Source organism: Ischnura elegans, chromosome 6 (genome assembly GCF_921293095.1).
Source record: "Ischnura elegans chromosome 6, ioIscEleg1.1, whole genome shotgun sequence".
Taxonomy (NCBI): domain Eukaryota; kingdom Metazoa; phylum Arthropoda; class Insecta; order Odonata; family Coenagrionidae; genus Ischnura; species Ischnura elegans.
The window spans coordinates 27,082,398-27,102,114 of NC_060251.1; the positions used below are offsets into that span (position 1 = coordinate 27,082,398).

General features: G+C 36.4%; 1 protein-coding gene across 2 annotated transcripts; it reads right to left on the minus strand.

Moving 5' to 3' along the window:
• Window positions 1-615: 615 nt before the first annotated feature.
• On the minus strand, window positions 616-19,449 carry LOC124160223 (caspase-1-like). 2 transcript variants are annotated; one of them, XM_046536030.1, is made up of 7 exons: window positions 19,227-19,449; window positions 14,505-14,882; window positions 10,813-11,228; window positions 9,259-9,521; window positions 8,370-8,548; window positions 7,557-7,680; window positions 616-2,848 (listed from the first exon to the last, which is right to left on the minus strand). In XM_046536030.1, exons 1-7 carry the CDS (start codon window positions 19,263-19,265, stop codon window positions 2,571-2,573), a joined length of 1,677 nt encoding a protein of 558 aa, XP_046391986.1. In that variant the 5' UTR covers window positions 19,266-19,449; the 3' UTR covers window positions 616-2,570. The 2 variants fall into 2 exon arrangements, with proteins under 2 accessions (XP_046391986.1, XP_046391987.1); XM_046536031.1 differs by lacking the exon at window positions 14,505-14,882 and having other exon boundaries at window positions 19,227-19,445.
• Window positions 19,450-19,717: the final 268 nt, after the last annotated feature.

A 19,717-nucleotide genomic window follows, 5' to 3' on the forward strand; every position in this document is an offset into this window, starting at 1 on the left:
GCTCTGAGAATTTTTTTAAGTTTAGTCCATTTTACTTCACTGGATTGATATTACTAATAGACAGGGGTGCTGACTTACAAAAAATATTGGGGGGGCCCAAACCGGGGATCTTGCCCCGAGAAATTTTATAAGTAGTGAATTTTAAGTTTTTAAAGCATTTTAGAAGAGTCAAATGATCAACATTAGAACCCTGATCACTCGAATCTCGACATTTGGACACTCCGGGGAAAATTGACAAGCCAGACATTTTTTCCTCACGTCTGTAACGAATTTTTGGGCGGGCTCGGGCCCCCTCAGGCCCCATGGACTGCTAATAGAATAGAGTAAGGATTAATAAAATATCCCTCAGAAAGCCGTAAAACTCACCATTTTGAACAATTTATCTTAAAATTCTGCAATTTATTAATCTCGCACCTACTGCTTATCCTGTTGGGTTTTCCATACCCCCATACACCCAGGTATTAGTTGCACCCCCAGCCTCAATTCCTAGCTGCGCCCCTCGTCTGCACTGCATCATTTCTCTTCCTCTACGTCCACTTCATCTTCCCCTTTCTTTCACTTTCACCAATGCATTAAGGTTATTGGACATTTGACCAGGAGAAATCAAACAAAGAATCATTTTTAATGAGTATAATTGTAAAGTATATGAAAATACAGATCACAGGTAACAATAAACAGCATAATGCTTCCAAACCCACGTTTCAAATCATTTGCTTTCATCAGCAGATCAAATAATCTGCACAATATGAAGCATACTTCCAACTACAATAAGTATTGCTTTGATAAAGGAGGCACAGCCAGTCGATACATATAGCCTTCGATTACCCTTCTTGTCCAAAATTTTGACGAATAAGTTCCCATAAATATAGCACTTTTTTGACAGCAAAAATACTTTGCTCAAAATGTGGCAGTTTTGAGGCAAGCACCCAGGTGCTTCGAGATCACAAAAAATTGCACTTTCCATTTCTATAAACTACAGTGGAAAAGGTGAAAAATTTTACTTCATCCTGAAGATGAAAGGCTTTCTTCTCAAATGTGGCATTTCAAATTGATTACAAAATGACATCAACAATTTGATCATATGCTCCTTTAAGGCCATACACACAACATATCTACTAATCATGAGCAATAGTTTAGAGCACTCAATATGCACTGGAAACAGTAAAATGGCAAGAAAGATGATCTACCTTAACACTGCACTTTTTATTCAGCATACATTATTGTGCAGAGATAGTTTTCTAACTTACAACAGCAAAAGAATACAGTTGGTGAATTAATTCTAATATTTTGTACTGATATGCGGCAATAAAAAAAATGGATTTGCACATAACTAAGACCGACCTTTAAAGTTTGACATATAAAATTTTGCATACGTACCATTACTCAAGAAAATATGTATCACATAAAACCATAAATACAATGAAAAAGTTCAGCTTGGAAAGCAGACACGGAGGCAGAAATTAAAGCAATGTAAATGCCCAGGTCAACCCAAAAATAATGAGTCAACAACACTGTATTAAATTCAACCGGAAAATCTCACATAAAACACATCAATGCATAAATACAAATTGCACCACTAAATTAAATCCAAGAGCAAATGAAATGCAATGAAAGATTAAGACTAAAATGGAGGGGATTAGCTTGCTGACGGTGATTCGGAAAAAACAGGCACTAAGCAACAGCATAAATACTTGAGGTACTTCAACATTCTGACCGATCTGTGACTAATCTTGGAGAACATTGTGCAATGATTGGCAGTGTCTTCATGCAGACATTAAAAAGCAAACCAAGGGTTAATAAAATTTTTATGAAGTATTTTCCTAACATAGGAGTGACAGTAGAGAGTCTTGATGGGGAAGAATATGAAAAATTGATCTTGTGTTTTCTATTTCTAAGTGTGTTTATCACAATTAAACAAACATGCATAGGTTTCTGGGGGATGACAAACTTTCCTTATGCTTAATGCTCCCTATCACCTCTTTTCTGCCAAGAAATTACGGTAGCAGGAGCACCGACCTGAGCTTCATGTAGTGCAAATATTTTTGAAGCACATTCAAAAAGATACACCACGAGTTATAACACAAATTCAAAGAGAACTCTCCCTTGATTGAACCTCAATAGAAAATATTTTTATCACATCGTTTTAAGCAATAATTTCCATTCCTTATTTTGTTTTTTTTTTGCTACACAGGGATTTACTTCATAAAATCCAATTGATCGCAACCAAAGCGAGACCCCCTAAGATCACAATTTATCTAATGCCCAACTAAAATACATATGAATAAGACTTATGCCATAAACGCAACAAAAAATAAAATTTGACTTTCTGGAATGGTGATATGTTCACGTATGATGACATTTGTAATAAGTGCTATTAAAATAAAAATTCATCTTCCAGAATTCTGATATGCTTAAAATGAACCTTTCAGAATAAGCGCTAATTCGATAAAAAAGGAACATGACAATATTACAAACTAAATGAGCTTTTTTTCGTAATTCTGGCAAAAATATGTACATTAGCAAATTTACAACATAACAACATAAGAATGGCACATTGTTCGCATAACCTATCAACATTTACCATCACTGCCAACGGCAGATGTTTGAGTCTCTTTGGGCATTAAATACAAACATCTTGTGAGCATACAAACAAAGGAAGGGATTTGTTTCTTTGCGTCGAACGATGGGTCCTTCTCATTGAAAGACTGGTACTGAAAAGCAACTCGAGCATGAACCTTGACCAATATTTGAAGGAACTCTTTTCCTCTCGGGGCCCAGTCACGTAGTTCTTCACACAAGCTGCGGATGAACCAAGTACCATTCTCTGGATTCCTCCATGAGTAGTAACCTAGGGTGGAGAGAGAAAAGTCTATGAGAAAAACATGCAAGACTGGAAAGCATATATCCGGCAGCATGCCAGGATAGTATGGGGATCATTTAGCAATATATTGTCTTATTGTTTTCGGTATTATTTAAAAAATCAGCACTCTCCTCTATTTGATGCTGAAATTTTTGTTTAAAATGAGGTGACTCCCACTATGTACATGAATTCAATTCACAAATAACTTATCAAAACAGTTTTCCTACCAGTAAATACATCTGCCTTGTATGTAACAGCTTCTATAACCCTTCTGTGACTGTGGATATGTGTGACGGATTGACATAATTAACGTTGTATGATTTTTTTATTTTGTCCCCTTGATATTTTTCATTTTTATTTATTTATTCAATCATTTATTTATTTAATCAATCCAAAACAGCACGAAGCCAATTACTGAGGACTACAATAACAGGAGAAACAATTATATAATATTAAGCAATGCAAGCAACAATAATAAAAAATATTCCACAGTATTTACAAATAAATAACAAAGAATAGTTATCGGGAGGTGCGAGGAATAGGGGGGAAAGTTACGATAGTGATGGTGCAAGTTGGGTGAGGGATGAAAAAAAGGATCAAAATTTGGAACACATTTGGCATAGGAGTTAATGGAAGAAGGAAGTCCGAATAGAAAAGAACGTTTAGAGACAGAAAGGGCTCAACTTGAGCTCAACCACTTTGTCGTCATTTAGGTGATGAATGATTTGGGGATCGGGTTGGTGTGGTGGCCAGAGTGTTGGCTTCCCACCCCATACGCTCGGGTTCAAATCCCGGCAGTGAAATCCCGGCGGAGAATTTTCATAGGTTACCCGATCCCTGCTTGAATGAAGTGTTGAGGACATTTCAAGCGCAACACTCCGTCCGTCCAATGGGTCGCTAAGCCATGGTCCCCCTGGCGCCTTTCGTTAAGAGTAACCTCATGCCGACACCGGGTTTCTCTCCACCCTTCCCTCATGGCGCATATGACCTTAGCTGTTGGTCGCCTCCTCCAAATACCAAACCATACCAATGATTCCTTTAAATTAAAATTTTTTTTTAAAACTTCAACTATTATTGGTGGGGTAACCAAGTTACCCCGCACAGCTGTTGGTGGGACGTAAATAAAACTTGTTTGATACATGAGTGCTCGGATAAAAGTCAAATGCAATAAATTTCATCATATTATAACTTTAATAATGCCAATTTTCTACATGATGGCACCTTATGTACTCGTTTTTTCATATTCAACAGCTACAATAGCAAAATATTAAAGATTCCTGCTAGTTTGCACAAAATCAATGTAAAAACCTCAATGTAGCTACAATGTATTTATAAATTATATTAAAAAAAAATATAATATTAAAAAGGAGCCACGGTGTTGAATTACAGGATGGACTAAAATACCATATAAGCGTGTGTAAGAGACGCACCCCTATTTTGAGGATCGAAGCTATAAAGAAAAAATAATTTTGCGGCATTTTTTTAATCCTATCGTGCGGTGTTGCAGACGTATGCCTGGAATTTCGACAGTTATCGAAATTTCCTCTTTCAGTACTATTTGAAAGAGAAAATTTTGATAACTGCGGTGGTAATAGCAGCATAAGATCGAGTAGAAAGAGTTCCGATCCTCTCTTCGCATACGCCATCGCTCTACGTTGCTTGTCCTACTCACGAACAATTTTGTTTAAAAGCTCTCTAAGGAGTCTTGCAATAGAATTGCAGCCGTGGAAAATTTTAAGGCAAAACACGACAGCCACATAGCATGAACCTTCCCAAGAGATTGGACAACAATCGGGGCAATCTCAGCACCGTAGGATAATAACCACGTCGTACATTTAAGGCCCCTTGCACACACACCGATTTTGGACGGCCGGTAAAATATCGGCCGTCCACATTCCAATAGTGAACACTGGGAGAGCATTGGAGCTTGCACACGTACCAACCACGCGGTTGCACCGGCAAAATGCCGGTTAGCTGCCGGCCATTGTCGGCATTGTCGATATTTTACCGGCCGTCCAAAATCGGTGTGTGTGCAAGGGGCCTAACGGAACTACACTCGGCCCTCCATCAGCCGATGTCTCTGCCGTTTTTTTTCCTTTCCGAGACTCCACAGGAAAATAGGAAAACATCAAGTTACAGGGGACCAATGGAAACGTGTTTCATCCCAACCCCATCTCACCAACTGGCCTTTTTCGGTCTACCAGGTTCAATTCTCCGAGTTTCTGGAGGTCAAATGCTAGGTGAGTCACCTTCTGAGTTCGAAGATATCTCGATATCTTTCAGCAATTGTATGACACGCACGAGGTTCTAAAAAGAATTAGACCTAACGCGACGTATATCTGACAGCATTTAAGTTTTTTGAGCTCTAATTGATTGACACAAAGATTTATATCTAAAACAAGGCTACTAATATGAATATTTATTTATAATTCAACATAGTCCAAACAGCACAATTTCGGAAGAAACAAGCGTAGCATAAGCGCATTCAAACAAGACGAGACGGACAGGAAACTTCAGGCAACGCAAGCTGCGTATATCACATTGATGTGCCTTCGCCCCTTCGCTTTAAAGGCAACGACGTCACATGCAAGATCGGACGTGTTTTTCCCTTGCTCCTTCGCTCATAGCCTCATAGCTTGAAATACGGAGGGGAGGGAGCGCACTCCTTCCCCTCGACCTCTCCTTCAGCGCTCTTCGCTTATAAGCATTTCCGATTTCTTCTATCCACCATTTAGTCCAACAATGAACACACTCGTTCAAATTTTTTAAACCGCAGGTTTTGACACCAATATATTTTTCAGTTGTAAAAAATCAGGTGCTCAGCGTAATGGAAATTGCTCGGCAAGACAGATGTTGACTATTAACCAGGTATGTCCTTCAAAACTACGCGTTTCTATACGTTTGATAAGCGATTACTATATGCAGTATAACTGCCGCGGGATGCCCACTCGTGGCAGTAATTTAGCGCGCGCTCCGGAGCGAATAACCCCGCACGATCTTTTCAATGTTCACCTCTGGGGTACAGACATGACAGCGCGATGCTTACAAGAAAAGCAAACGGGAGCATTTTAAAAATACGTCACTAAGGGAGAAACTCCCCTGCCTGCCACTTGTTTTTGAACTAGGGTTTCAGATGACTGACTCACGCTGAAAACCAAGGCCACTCAGTTCCCCTTGGACTTGCGACCGGAGAAGATAAGAAGTTTGTGTAAGAGGCGCACCCCTATTTTCGGCTGCAATTTCTGGGAAAAAAGGTGCGCCTCTTACACGCGCTTATACGGTAATTTACGCCTTCAAATCCACTGTAAAAGCATATTTTTTAAAAGAATACTCTCACAGATAACATCCAAAAATGTTTAAAATGAAGAAAAGGCATAAATTAGAAGTTCCACCATTACATTCCTTATACTTCCTGGTTGAACTTGATCATCTTCAAATCGAGGCATGGCATAAAGTCAAGGAGTATACCGTATAAGCGTGTGTAAGAGGCACACCCCTATTTTGAGCATCGAAGCTATGAAGAAAAAAATACGGTACTATGTATAATTAATGAATTATAAATGGGTTATAATACCCCACACAGTCATTCGCATAAGTATTCCAGGCACAGTCACAGAAGTGTTATGTAAATGATGGATGAATGCAGTACTTTGTGGATTAGTATAGTTCAATACGTGGAAATTTCACAAAATGCTTGAAACGTATGTTTTCGCAGCGAGAATCATAAGTATCGGAGCCTTTCGAGTGTAGCTGTAAATTACGCTTTGTCAATCGAGCTTTCATGGCTATTACAGATTGTATCAACAGGCAATGAATAAAAAATCGGAAGTCGGTTGTCATCATTATACTCACCCAAGAAAGATTTTATCACCGACCACTACTTCACCAAGCAATAGAAATTGAGAAATGCTCCCTGAATTTTAACTGAGTGGATGGCATTAAACTCAGCCAGACATGAAAGAGAATCTTCCCAAAGAAACAACAGCCTCAGTGTTTCCAGAATGTTTTCAACAATGATTCACCTGCCTGCAACACAATATTAGGGGAGATTTGCTTAACTCTCAAGGGCAGGGCTGAGAGTTACTCTGACACCAGGGTCACCCTTCCCCCTCTACTCTAGTGGAGTGAAGAGGGTTGACGAATATATTTATGACAACCAACTTCCAACCAACAATGGCCCCAAAAGCTCACTTGACAAAGCGTAATACACAGCTACATCCGACAGACTCTGATATTAATGATTCTCGCAGTGAAAGCCTACGTTTCAAGCATTTTGTGGAATCTCCACACATTGAGCATGCAAAAAAAATAATACTGTATACTTAACACACAGCTTTTTAACTACCCTGATTGATTTCAGCAAATGACAAATTGTCGCTGAAATTGAAAGGAGAAATTAAAAAGCTGCATATACAGTACAAAGAAGTTACTTTTAAAATGCTTAAGTTTCTTGAAGATGTTCATTATCATTTAAGCCCTATTACTGTGCACATGCCAATTAAAAAAGATAAAAGGGTTTTAAGAGTCCTAGCACTGAAATTACATTTCAATAGATTAAACAAAACAACTAGCACAATACAACAGTAATAATAACTAATATTTTTACACATCTAACTTAATATTGACCATGATATTCCCTCCAAAATTCCCATATTAAAAAAACACCATAGAAGATTGAAAATAAGTATTAGCTTACCATCAACTGTGCTGTATGATATTAAGAAATCTGCTATACTAGGAATTTTGTAGCTATTAACTCCTGAATCTGTTTCTGTCCTTCGTACAGCTATTCCTTCATCAAGTCGCTGACCCCGACAAGCCTGTAATAATAAAAACAAAATATCACATAAAAAGAAGTCTTCCTAATGTCGATTGAATACCAAAATTCCTCTATTATGCATGATGGCATATTTTCTTACTCTCCACTAGGGATGGGAAACATAGTGTAATTTCATCCTACAAACAGCTCCGGGAAGAATTCGGTTCAAATAAATGGATCATGAAACTGGACCTCTTTGTAGTAAGAGAACTATTAATGAAAAACATTCTGTAATAAACATGAAATGGAAGCGCAATTGATAAATTGGTTAAGGAATCGAAAAAAGTTTAAATGAAAATATTTAGTTTATATGGTTGAAAGAGAGAAGAAGAACACGTGAAATACTGTGAGAATCGCAAAACGGTTGTCTTCTGTGGATTTTCCTGCTCTGGCACAGCGAGCTGGTGACATGACTTCATCAAAAATTCAACAATACGTAATTACTGGAATCCACTGTTTGCTTTGAATTATAAATATTGCTTCTGTTGAAAGTTTGCTCAAAGTTGACCTTGCACGTGTGTTAAATTGCGTTATACCATTATTTTATGTAAAATTGAAAAAAGTTCTTCATTAAACTCCTGAATAAATTTGATAATGTAATGTGCACAACCAACCAAATAATATTTTTTGATGACCAAAAAAAATTGGCCAATATAGTTCTTGATTCTCTCAAGCATACATTTTACGTACCTGAATGAAAAATAATTTAGGTTTCCCAGCCAAAGTAGGGCAGGCATCAGCAGTGAATGGAGTCCAAAGTTTCTCAACAGAATACAAGCAGTCTTTGGCGTGGAGGTAACCATGATGTTCTCCATGGGTTAGGACAGCTATCCCCAAACAGTCTGCATTGCTGTGGTCCATTGTAGCCACTAATAAAAAGATTAATTTCATTTAATCAGCAATACACGTCCTATCACTACTGTCACAAAGGAATAAATACACTATCCAGAACTCTCTCTACAAACAGGGGTTCCACACACAATTTCTTTGTACAGGGTTGCCACACAAATATCAATCAGAAATTCCCTCAGGAGTCTAATATTTCCAGCCAATATTTGCATTTTACCTGGCTATTCTTACATTTTCCCACACTATTTGACAATTTTTATTCAACAGAAAATTCATCTCACTAAGTCAAATTCACCCAAATTGTTGCAATGGCCTAGAATACAAATGTTTCATTGTATTTGCAGCGAGATATAATCATCGAGTGCCTCAGATTTAACATAATATGTAAACTTAGAAGATAACCTAAAATAACGACTTACATATAAATAAAAAGGCCATTGTAAAAACAAAAGTTATTAAATTTCTTCCGTAGAAAAATTCATAACATTTTAGAAAGCATTGAACTACCTATGTCAAAAATATTAACTACTTATCGATAACAAATACAGAGAGAAAAAATCGCAAAGTCTGTGTTGCGTTCACGCAACATTGAGAAGAAATGGGTTAAACCGAGCTTCCACTGTATTTAAACCAGAGTGTTCTGGGCTTCCCCATTAGAAATAAATACAGACCCAAGAAACGATAAATAAATCAAGAACATGACACTCTTTAGATCATGTGAAACACATACCTTTATTAATTGTTTCGGAAATTTCTTGATAGGTCAGATTGTTGCAAATTATAGGCTCAAATCCAAGAGCCGCAGCGGTAGTTTTCAATTCATTCACATCAACTTCTGACCCAGGCCGATCCATATTTGGGCAATCAAATTTATCATGATTTAATATTAGGAAGTAACCCCTCCTTTCATGACTCATATTATAATTCTCAGCATCAAGCTCAGCAACCATCACAGCATACTTAGCTTTAGCTGGAGTCTCTTCTTTTTCATTACTGTCCAATGTAAATCAAAATGTGCATTAGTATTAACACAAAAGTGAAAATTTGTAAAAGATTCTAACTGCATTATTTGAAGCATAGCCATTTAATAGAGGTGGAATGGTTTTTAAAGTTTCCTGAGGAATTTAACACATTTAACAGGGCTACGTTTGGACCATATTCCTATGAATACCAATCCTTATGTTATTTTGGTTATAAAAGGACAGTTAAGTTTGGCAATTAATGGTTCTACAAATATTGAAACATTTTTTCTACTTTTTAAGGGCCATATAAACTGTGCAAATCAAGGAAAACACATTATAGAGGGACGTTAATGCACTAGTACAATCATTGTAACATTGAGGAAAAAGAGTGAAACAGGAGTAGAAAATAAAATTTTCACCGAATTATGCAGTCAATTTAACAAAAAAAAATGATTAAACATTCTATACATAAGCTCTTATCCTACATAATTAAAGAAACAACTATATTATTGCAACCAAGATCCCCAAGTAGTCATCAGTAATATGAAATGTGTACAATATAATCTTATAAACTATGCTATGAGGTGCACTTGAATTTTTTATATGCTCACTGCAGGATATTACAATCATTTTTAAATGATATTTTGGTGAAAGTCAAGTATTGGAAAGAACTATATCCCAATGTTATTAATTTTTACTGCATCAAAATCTCATTTAGTAACCCTATATTATGATTTAACAATTAAAAAGGGTTCATGGATTAGCATTTAACAATTAAAAGTGTTCTTTCCTGATCCATATTATGACCACAGAGATATTTTGATCAACTTTTCAAGAAGTATTCCCTTTCTCTTTCCAGATCAGATTTTCATTCCCAATTTCATTAAAAAATTCCTTTAATTCACTGCCCTAACTACCACTTCTTACATCAGGGTTGTATAAGATTCCCACATTCAAACTCTGTGACTGTTCCCTGACAAAAATCTCCACTTACCCTGACTTTTTCACACTATCCTTTCAATCATTAACTAAAATTTTTTATGGGTAAGAGTAAATATTAAGCAAAATTCTCTTAAAAATATATGCTAATAATTTTTATTATTTACTTCATCATTCACAATGAACACATCTAAAAACAATAGCTATTTCACCCCGACTATTCCCTTGTTTTCCTGACCCATTCTAAATTCCGTGTCTATTTCCTTATTACCCTGATTAGTCACATTTATAACGACCTTGAATACTCTTCTGAATGCATACTTGAATGCTTTTCTTTTTTTTAAATCACTTAAGCTTAAATTGAGCCAATGAAAAAGATCTACCTCAAATCCATTTTTTCTTGAGGCTCCTGTGGTTGGGTAGGTCGAGCATCCGGAACTGTGTTGACTTTCGGCTTCGAGTCCACTTGAGAAGGCAATACCCCTTCATATTGAAAGAAAGACTGAGATTTTTTGATGCCATCACCATTTTCCGCAAGTGGAAAGCCGATGTACTTGGGTGACTCGGGCAAAGATTCACTGCAAGATGAACTCCTTCGCCTTCCAAAGCTGTCTATCACATCGGCAACTCTTCCTTTGGCGGGAGTTCTCAAAGGAACAATATTTCCGGTGGAGTTGCGATTAGCACTTCTTCTGTCTGCTAGCATAGCTGGATATGTGGGTGTTGGGGGGGGTGTAGCTGGCGTGCCAGTTGACATCATTTTCACCTTACTCTTTTCTTCATCCATATTTGCAGTAAGCTGACAAGAAAAAAATTACACATCGTCATGATCATATTGTCCACGTAAGTCAAAATAAAAAATTCCAGCATGATGAAGAAGCTATTGGGTTCTCCACCTCGTCAAGTTTTCCTTGGTTGATGTTCAGATAAATATGTCTGGGAAAATATAATTGAAGACGAGGGATACAAATATCAATTAAATTTGGAATAACTTTATCACCGAAACTGATATTTCAATTGTCCAAAGGAATCAAAAAACCAGCTTTGGAGACATGCATCATCCTTCAAGCTTGAATTAGTATTTGGATTCCTTGTCTTCAGGTATATTCACTTAAGCTAATTAGTAGCTACAATTAATTAGATGATCAGGTACGTGAATTAGGCACCAAAATGTCAACCATGGACTTGACCACGTGGAGAATCTGAGGAGAAATTCTTCAGTGTGTTTGCTAGGAAAGCTTTTGATTTTACACAAAACATAATTCCAGACTTCAAGGCAAAATTTTTGAACTGTTTTAGGCAAGACAATCATGGGTGGAATATGAGCATGTGCAATGTATCAATTTTTGCATAGATTATGATTTTTCTAGACTGCATGTATTAAATTTAAAATGAACTTAAAAAAAGAGAAAATAAATAAACATAGCTATCAAATCAAAAAGCAGAGCAAAAGTATAATGGAGTTTTAAGAAAACTTGAAGTAGGTGTAAGAGCTTACAATATATTCCATATAAAAAAACTCCTGCAGATGGAATAGGTAGGGCAAATAGCCTCCCAGCTCCCTAGCTCACCATTAAGCTCTCCACCTCCCTCGCTAAGTACAGTGGACCAAGTTATAAACAAATGGTCCAACAGCACAATCACTTAATTTGAAAACTTAACTTCTCCTCTTATAGTGAGCTACGTTGGGATGATGAAACTTTAACACAGTGAGCAGTTACACTCGTGAATTCTAAATGGTAGTCTCATATAATCTCAACTAATTGACAGGTACCAAAACCCAAATAAGATGAAACTATTCGTTTGCCACCAAAATGCTCTCTCCATCTTACACACACCAGCTCCTTGCAAGTTTTCTAAGGATTTTCAATAGCTATTACATGGCACATTCTGAAATTTACTGCCACTATGGTAGATTATACAATTTCGGTATGGTCAACAGCACTTTATCAGGAGGTTATTCAGGAAGAGCTTACAACTAATAACAAAAATAAATAAACCATCCAATTTTCAATAATTAAACCCTATGATTTTTTACATTTACTGATATAGGGAAGAATATATCAATTTTACCAAAAATAGCAAGATAAGGTTAATTTTCTGCATTTATACCAAATAATAATGCAAACTATGTTTATGTTAATTTGATTGTGTTTTTAAGATATAAATATTTATCAGTATTATCCATGACTGCAAAATAGGTAGTGCCATAAATTACAGCAAATTAAAAAAAAACTTTTGTTATCATTCTGTATTTTATTATCACTTATTTATAAACCCCAGACATCATAAAATTGCATAATCTTTTGTGAAGAGTTCTCGGGATCACCATGGGTCAGGAAATGCATAACTGCTGTCCGAGTCAGCCATTAAGATATCAGCAATGCAGTTCGTGAGCCGGTGGCGATCTCGAGATCTCTTCATGAAGTCTATTTGCCGGGAAAGCACTACATCTTTCTGGTGTAATATCGTTAGTAATTTGAGTTTGAGTTTATCTTGACATTATGGTAAACAGGAGTCCTAAAGCAAGACTTCTCACTAGCACAAACATTTTTCTTTGGATCTGGAGCATTGTAAAACTAAGATTCCACTGTATTGTCATTTAGATGAATCTGTTAGTAGCACTGCCAGTGATTTAAGCCATTCAAGAGATATGTACATAAAAATCTGAAATTTTAGGCCAACACATACTCAACATTATGGCAATTATTCTTCCAATTCAAGAACTTTGGCTGCATCAGTCAGAGCCTGATTCATTATCATTCCTTATCTTGATTCACGTTGCTTCCAAAAGGTACAATTGGGAAACATATTGATCATTGATCTAAAGGCAATATGTACTACGCAAAGTAATCTGAACTATAATACCCAAAAAAGATATTTAAATAAATAAAAGATGGTCGCACTCGTCCTTTTTACTGTGCACAGCATGTTTTGGCTCATTTAGCCGTCATGTGGTAAAAGACTAGATGATGGTTCAGTGAGCCGAAACGCATTGTACGCAGTAAAAAATTTTGTGGAAAAGTGCTATGGTCTTTTATTTATTCAAATATGTCTAACCTCCACCAATTGAAGACTGAATCTGTTGAACTTACCCAAAAAATATGGCCAAAAATTTTGAAACAGGGTTGTTACAAGATTTCAGCATTCAAATTCCCTGAACAAATTCTTACATTCCCCTCAATGTTTCATACTATCATATTCATAATTACACAACATTTTTCAAGAGTAAGAATCATGCACTACATTTACCAATCAACTACATTTACCAATCAAACTGAGATCGATCTGAGAAACAGGCTGAATCAACCCACTCCCCCAACTGGTTCGATATTTCAGATCAATACAGAAAAGAATGGTTTGCGCACTCATTGATATTGTCGTGGTTGCCAATACCAATAAAAGCTAAGCGATATCACCAGCAATGGTCACTGGGGATGTTGGGGCTTTTGGCCATCCTTAGCAAAGCATTTATTCATTTTCCAAATGCCAGCAAAATCTCTGTCCGTGTTTCTTGGCAACTTGGCAATCTGATTAGGCTTGCACATGAGCTTTCATACCCATCAGAGTTCTGATTGATCTCAGTTCCACAGGTAAACTTGTGAACAAAATGCAAAATCCTAAGATATATATTCAAAACTTATTTAAACAAAAGAAATTTATTAACAAACATAGAAAAACAGTAATTTGAAAACTAAACTTCAGTCAAATTACAGTCACAAAAAAACTGCCGGCTGAAAATACAGTGCTCCTTCTGATTCGTGCATCATGACATAAAGTTCCCTAACACATGATTGAGATTGCCTGACATTTCCCTGATTATCCGTATCTATTTGAAATTCCCTCACTTTTCGAATCCATTTTAAATTCCCCGACTATTCTGATCTATTTTAAATTCCCTGACTTCTCTTTGATTTCTCTGCCCTGTAACAACCGTGAGGAAGATGGAAAGAGTCAAAATGTCTGAAATCAAAACAAAACACATCAGCAAACCAAAAAACATCATGAGGAAATTCCAGCAAATTCCCTTTAGCCCTTATTCATAATTTAATCTTCCAAACAAAAATGAACTCACTGCCTTCACAATTTCCATTTGCTCATTCTGGATGTGTATGAGGGATGCTAGGGCTTCACGGAGGGTACTGCTTGCCTTGACACAGCTCATTTGAGATGACTTTTTCAACACTTGCCCTGATTCCTCGCACAGTGAGTGAATTACTTGAAGTTTTTTCTTGATGAAAGAATCAGGATCTGATATTTTAGAGGTACTAGCTTGCTGATGAGCCAAGGAACACAAATCACAATGCCAAACATTTTCAGCTCCATGGATCAATTCTTTCCTCTTGATGGCACATCTTTCATGGCATGTGCTAGCACAGAAGGCACATTTCAGAGAAGCTTCAACTGCAAACACCACTGCCTCGCATAATGGACAGACACCCATGGTCGTGAGCTAATGAATGGAGAGAGAGCATGTCTTACTACTCAATAATTTTACTAATTCGACCAATATGCAGTGGAATTTCATGACAAGTGAATAAAACCTCTTCAAAATTCAACGGCTAATCATTTGCCTGACTGATTTTAAAACACATTTGCCATGCTGAGTATGGAATTCTGAGCTCATTGTTTCAACGACTTGGTAGCATTTAGTGGTTCAACATTTCTCCCCTACTTCCCAATTGCAGGCATTGGCCAAACATGACGCGAAGTTGTTAACACTCTGGAGGGTGATTCCTTACCTTATTAAGTGGTTCTACCTGATCGGGTTAATAAACCAGAACTCTGATGATGTCTACAACTCATGAAAAGTGGGTGGCAACTTTTGTGTTTTAATATTTAAAACTTATAAGAGATGGGCTTAGTGAGGAAAATATACTTTTTCATTGCGACTCATCTTTCCCTTCCATTTACTGAATCTTTTTAACGAATTGTGATTTTGGGTAAAAGTGAACGACACCATTGCAAACAAACCATTGATATATGTACTATCAATTTCATATCACTTGAAAGCATCTTATAACAGGATCTCACCTAATTTCTATTTTGGATTTCCCTGACTTTTCCTCTTTGCTTAACACATTCAATGCGGGCCCGATTTTCATGGACGTTATCTGATGATTCGGCTGATAAGAAATAAAAATAGAGAGTGGTTTTCGCGCCATTACTTCCGTTTAAATACTGCTATTTTCAAACGGCACACACGGGTCGAAAGAGGGAAGCTTGCTGAAGGCCATGCACACGATCAGAAGACTTGAAAGTGGATATTAGTCACGTACAGAGGCGGAGAAAGTCAATTGATGTGCTCTGTATCTTGGCTGAGACGGGACCACGTCAATTGACATGCTCCGTGCCAAATGTATAAATATGAGATAATTAAAAATCATTACATAGAATAAGCCCAATCCTTGGCCTGCCATTAGTACAGAAATGTGGCTAATATTTTCACTTATTTTTGCAGCCTTCTCAGTTGCTAACTTGGCCATCTTAAGCTTCAGGTCAGCCAAATTTTGAATCAATGATTACATATTTGCCTTCATCCCTCTCATTTCTCAATCTATACAAAACAAAATGCCCACCTCACCCCTCAGCAATGCTCCACAAATTATACTACCATTCTCACCTTTGAGCTGCATCCCTTACGTTTTTACCTCACCAAAATCTAATTTCGCTGATTGGAGTGAAAACCTAAGGGCAGGGAGAAGTCAAGCTGAAGGTCCATCAAGCTACTAATTTTTTTCCTCGGAGCCATAAAAATGCAGCACAACATAGCAGAGAAAGAGAGTCTCAGTGGATAGTGTTTTGGACAGCTGATCAGAGAGTACTTAGTTTAAACCATTGGTGAAGCTTTCTGAAAACTCCACTCAAAAATCCTTGAAGGGTGAGGTGTCTTAGGAAACAGGTAAACTTCACACTATTATGGGTAAGGCTGGAGTGAGCCCTACCCTGACCTATCCAAACCAACTCACAGGTTAAATCACTGAATAAGTGATTTGAAGAAAATTTTCAACTAGGCTTGCTGCCTAAGAGTTGCAAACCCTATGTGCTAATGTTTAGCATGACCATAATGAAAATAATCCATTCAGCAGAATTGATTGATTCAATGATATAAATGGTAATAAAAATAAAAAATTTATATGCTATTGAAGCTTAATGCTTGTCAGATGGGAATCATGTGATGCATCAGCTGAGCCCAATAAGTAAGACTTGCTCCTTACTCAAGGGATTTAATAAAGTAACAGTTGAATCACAGCCGGTGCTATATTAATATGGTGACTCTTACTACTTAATCAGAAAGTGGCCCAAGGTCCTTCATATTATCATCACAAATTTATCTAAAAAGTCTCAGCAACAGAGAAATGTGAAGTGGAAAGATAACGTGAGTGTGGATTATCATATATCCATTGAAAATTGATTACACTCCTCTGATTGAAAGAGTGAACAGTCACCAAAATATATTTTGACACCAGGGGCCATATTTAATAGACAGACAAAACTTGGGAGCCATGATTGAAAGATTACGCATGAGCAAATGATTACGCATTTTGACATCAAGATCGTGAAAGTTCAAGTGAACGACATTTAAAAGTTGATTTGTCTACTTTGACAGGTCTTTCTCATAACTTTTAATACCGTATCGGTTCTTGTAAACCAATGCTGATTAATCATCCCATTATTTCATAACAGTAGACAGTTTCCTTTATTGTCATCATTGACTAGACATCTTAAAATTAGGGCTAGCTGGTTTAAGTTTTGAAGAGGATAAATTTTACTTACATGGTTTTTGAGAGAATACTACTTTTTTAAATGATAAAAATTCAACCTATTTCCATTATTTTGGAACTTAAATTTGAAGAGTCTTTAAAATGAAAAGCAATCAAAAAGTAAGCTTTGTGATGCTATTCAAGATTGCATACTTAAGCTAATGTCAAATTAATGGCCAAAGGATACAGCTTCTTCATTAAATTAGTTTTAAATGCGTTTAATGGAACCAGTGCATGGGCAAACTGTTGAAGGTATTAATGGCATGATGACAAAAAGCCTATCAGTATTTCAAACATCAATGCTAAAATATTAGTAAAAACCTGTAATAATATTAAATGCACTCATTGTAATGTTAGAAAGAGTATGGAATAATTGGATGCCTTCATAATGAAAAGTTGATGTTGAAGAAGCTACAGGGAGTAAAAATCCTAATAATAACAAAAATCGTAATCAAATAGTAAAAATATTTTTAATAAACCATGATTTTTATCCACCCTATCATTCATTTCTAATGAGACAAGCATTGATACAAAAATCAAATATATTTAAATACACATCACTCACTTACTGTAACAATATGACAGCCTAAATAAGCGATCCAGTTTCCATAAGGGGAAACTTAATTAAATGATTGGGAACAACCACTTGGAAAAACATAAATGGAGATTTCTAAAAAAATAATCAATACTCAGTCATACCACATCCCTTTAACTTTGACTATATATAGGTAAAACCTTAGCTGATACACAAACGGCTGACGAAGTATTATAGAAAAGGCATGAAGGCATATAAGAGGGGTTGACAAGTGGATATTGGAAGGGCAACTGAAGTCCTACACTTCTTCGTGAGACGATAGCAAATTACTATACACAGAAGTCACTAATCAGCCATTGTCACCAAATGTCAGGAGGAATACATTAAAACGAAGTACTGTTAACTCGGAAATGATATTTAAAATTTCATAGCAAATGTACAGCAATTGTGCATGAAATGCTTTTCAAAGTGCCTCGCACGAAGAAAATAAAATAACACGAAAAGTTACGAGCCAGAATTGATAAATGGGCAACGGCATCACATTTAGCATTGTTAATAGAGCGTTTGATGTTGAAGATATCTACAAATACAAGTCAATAAATGACAAAGGAATGCGAATTTCCACATGATACTACGTTGCATACATATTTCATCATTTGAAATGAGCTTATAAAAAACAGGAGACTTCATTGCTGTGATGACACATACTGTCATAATTAGAAACAAATTCAATTACGACGAAATTTAAAAAAATAAGCACAATATCAGTCATAAGGTGGCAACAAAAATACAGGACGGGGGTAAAAAACCTATGTAAACAATTCCAGAAATGTACTACCGCAGATGTATTTGAAAACCAATATGGATAAAATAACTCGCAAAATGAGGAATTAAGTTGGATCCCCTAATCAGTTTCAATGCAATTATGAAATCATGCAAAACTTTACGAAAATCACCCATCCTGCAGGAAAATTCTTATTCCAGAAGAAAAATGCATTAATTTAAGTCCTTGATAACACTACGATCTATAATCCATAATAATTTCGAGGAAGCCCTGTCATTATTTCCGGAATATGAATCACTGCAAAGCTAAAAACTACGGCGTTCATTAGGCCATATAATTATAATCTAAAAGAGTATCTTCGTAGAATTTAATGATGCGAAAGTTAACCAAGATATTTTCTACCCAGCGAGAAAATAGAGTTGATGTAGTCACAATGGTATCCCTTGGTCGGAAACTTTAGAGAAATAATAAGTGCTTTGAACCTAAGCTATAAAAAGACATATTTTGAAATAGTAAACAACGGCCTCAGGATTCGCAATCCAAGAGAAACTTGAAAAAATGATACGCAAATCCTGTATAATACAATGTAGGCAATAAGAAGTCAAGATATATTTCGCACAGCCAAAAAACTATTCAATAAACAAGATATAAGCACATAATAACAGCTATTAAAGGGCTAACTAAAAAATATAAACACATCGACCCGTCACTCACCTGATTCACACCTTCTGCCATTCTGCACTGTTGAGTCATTCCAGATATCACCTTCCACCCCCTTTCTATCCTTATCTAAGTCCACCCAATATGCGCGAAAATAGAAAAATCACATTAGATGATAGATAATTGATAACCACAAAACACCAGTATTCACAGAAATCAACACATGAGAGAAGACTTCTAAGAAATAGTCGTGTAACGATAACCCGCATCGCATTCGCGCATCCCACAGAGCTATCCAATCAAACTCGAGTATTCATGACGCGCTAAAATTGTTTACTTTTAATTTTTATGGAATAGCTATTAAATACGATTTTTTTGGCGGCCGATACCAATAAAAAAACTGAAAGCTGTATCAATAAGTCAATTCCATTATTTCAAAATTCTCTTTCGTAAGCAAAATATCTTCTGATAGTACTAGCTGTTACGGATTGGTGACCATTGATTTCCACTCGTCATGAACATTTAAATTACAGGAACTCCGACCT

Excerpts from the sequence above, each read along its gene's own strand:
- LOC124160223 (XM_046536030.1), bottom strand. The coding sequence starts at position 19,265 with ATGACTCAACAGTGCAGAATGGCAGAAGGTGTGAATCAG. Across the intron at positions 11,229-14,504 it reads AAATGGAAATTGTGAAGGCA|CTTACTGCAAATATGGATGA; the intron begins GTGAGTTCATTT and ends TTTTCTTGTCAG. Across the intron at positions 9,522-10,812 it reads CAAGAAAAAATGGATTTGAG|TAATGAAAAAGAAGAGACTC; the intron begins GTAGATCTTTTT and ends TACATTGGACAG.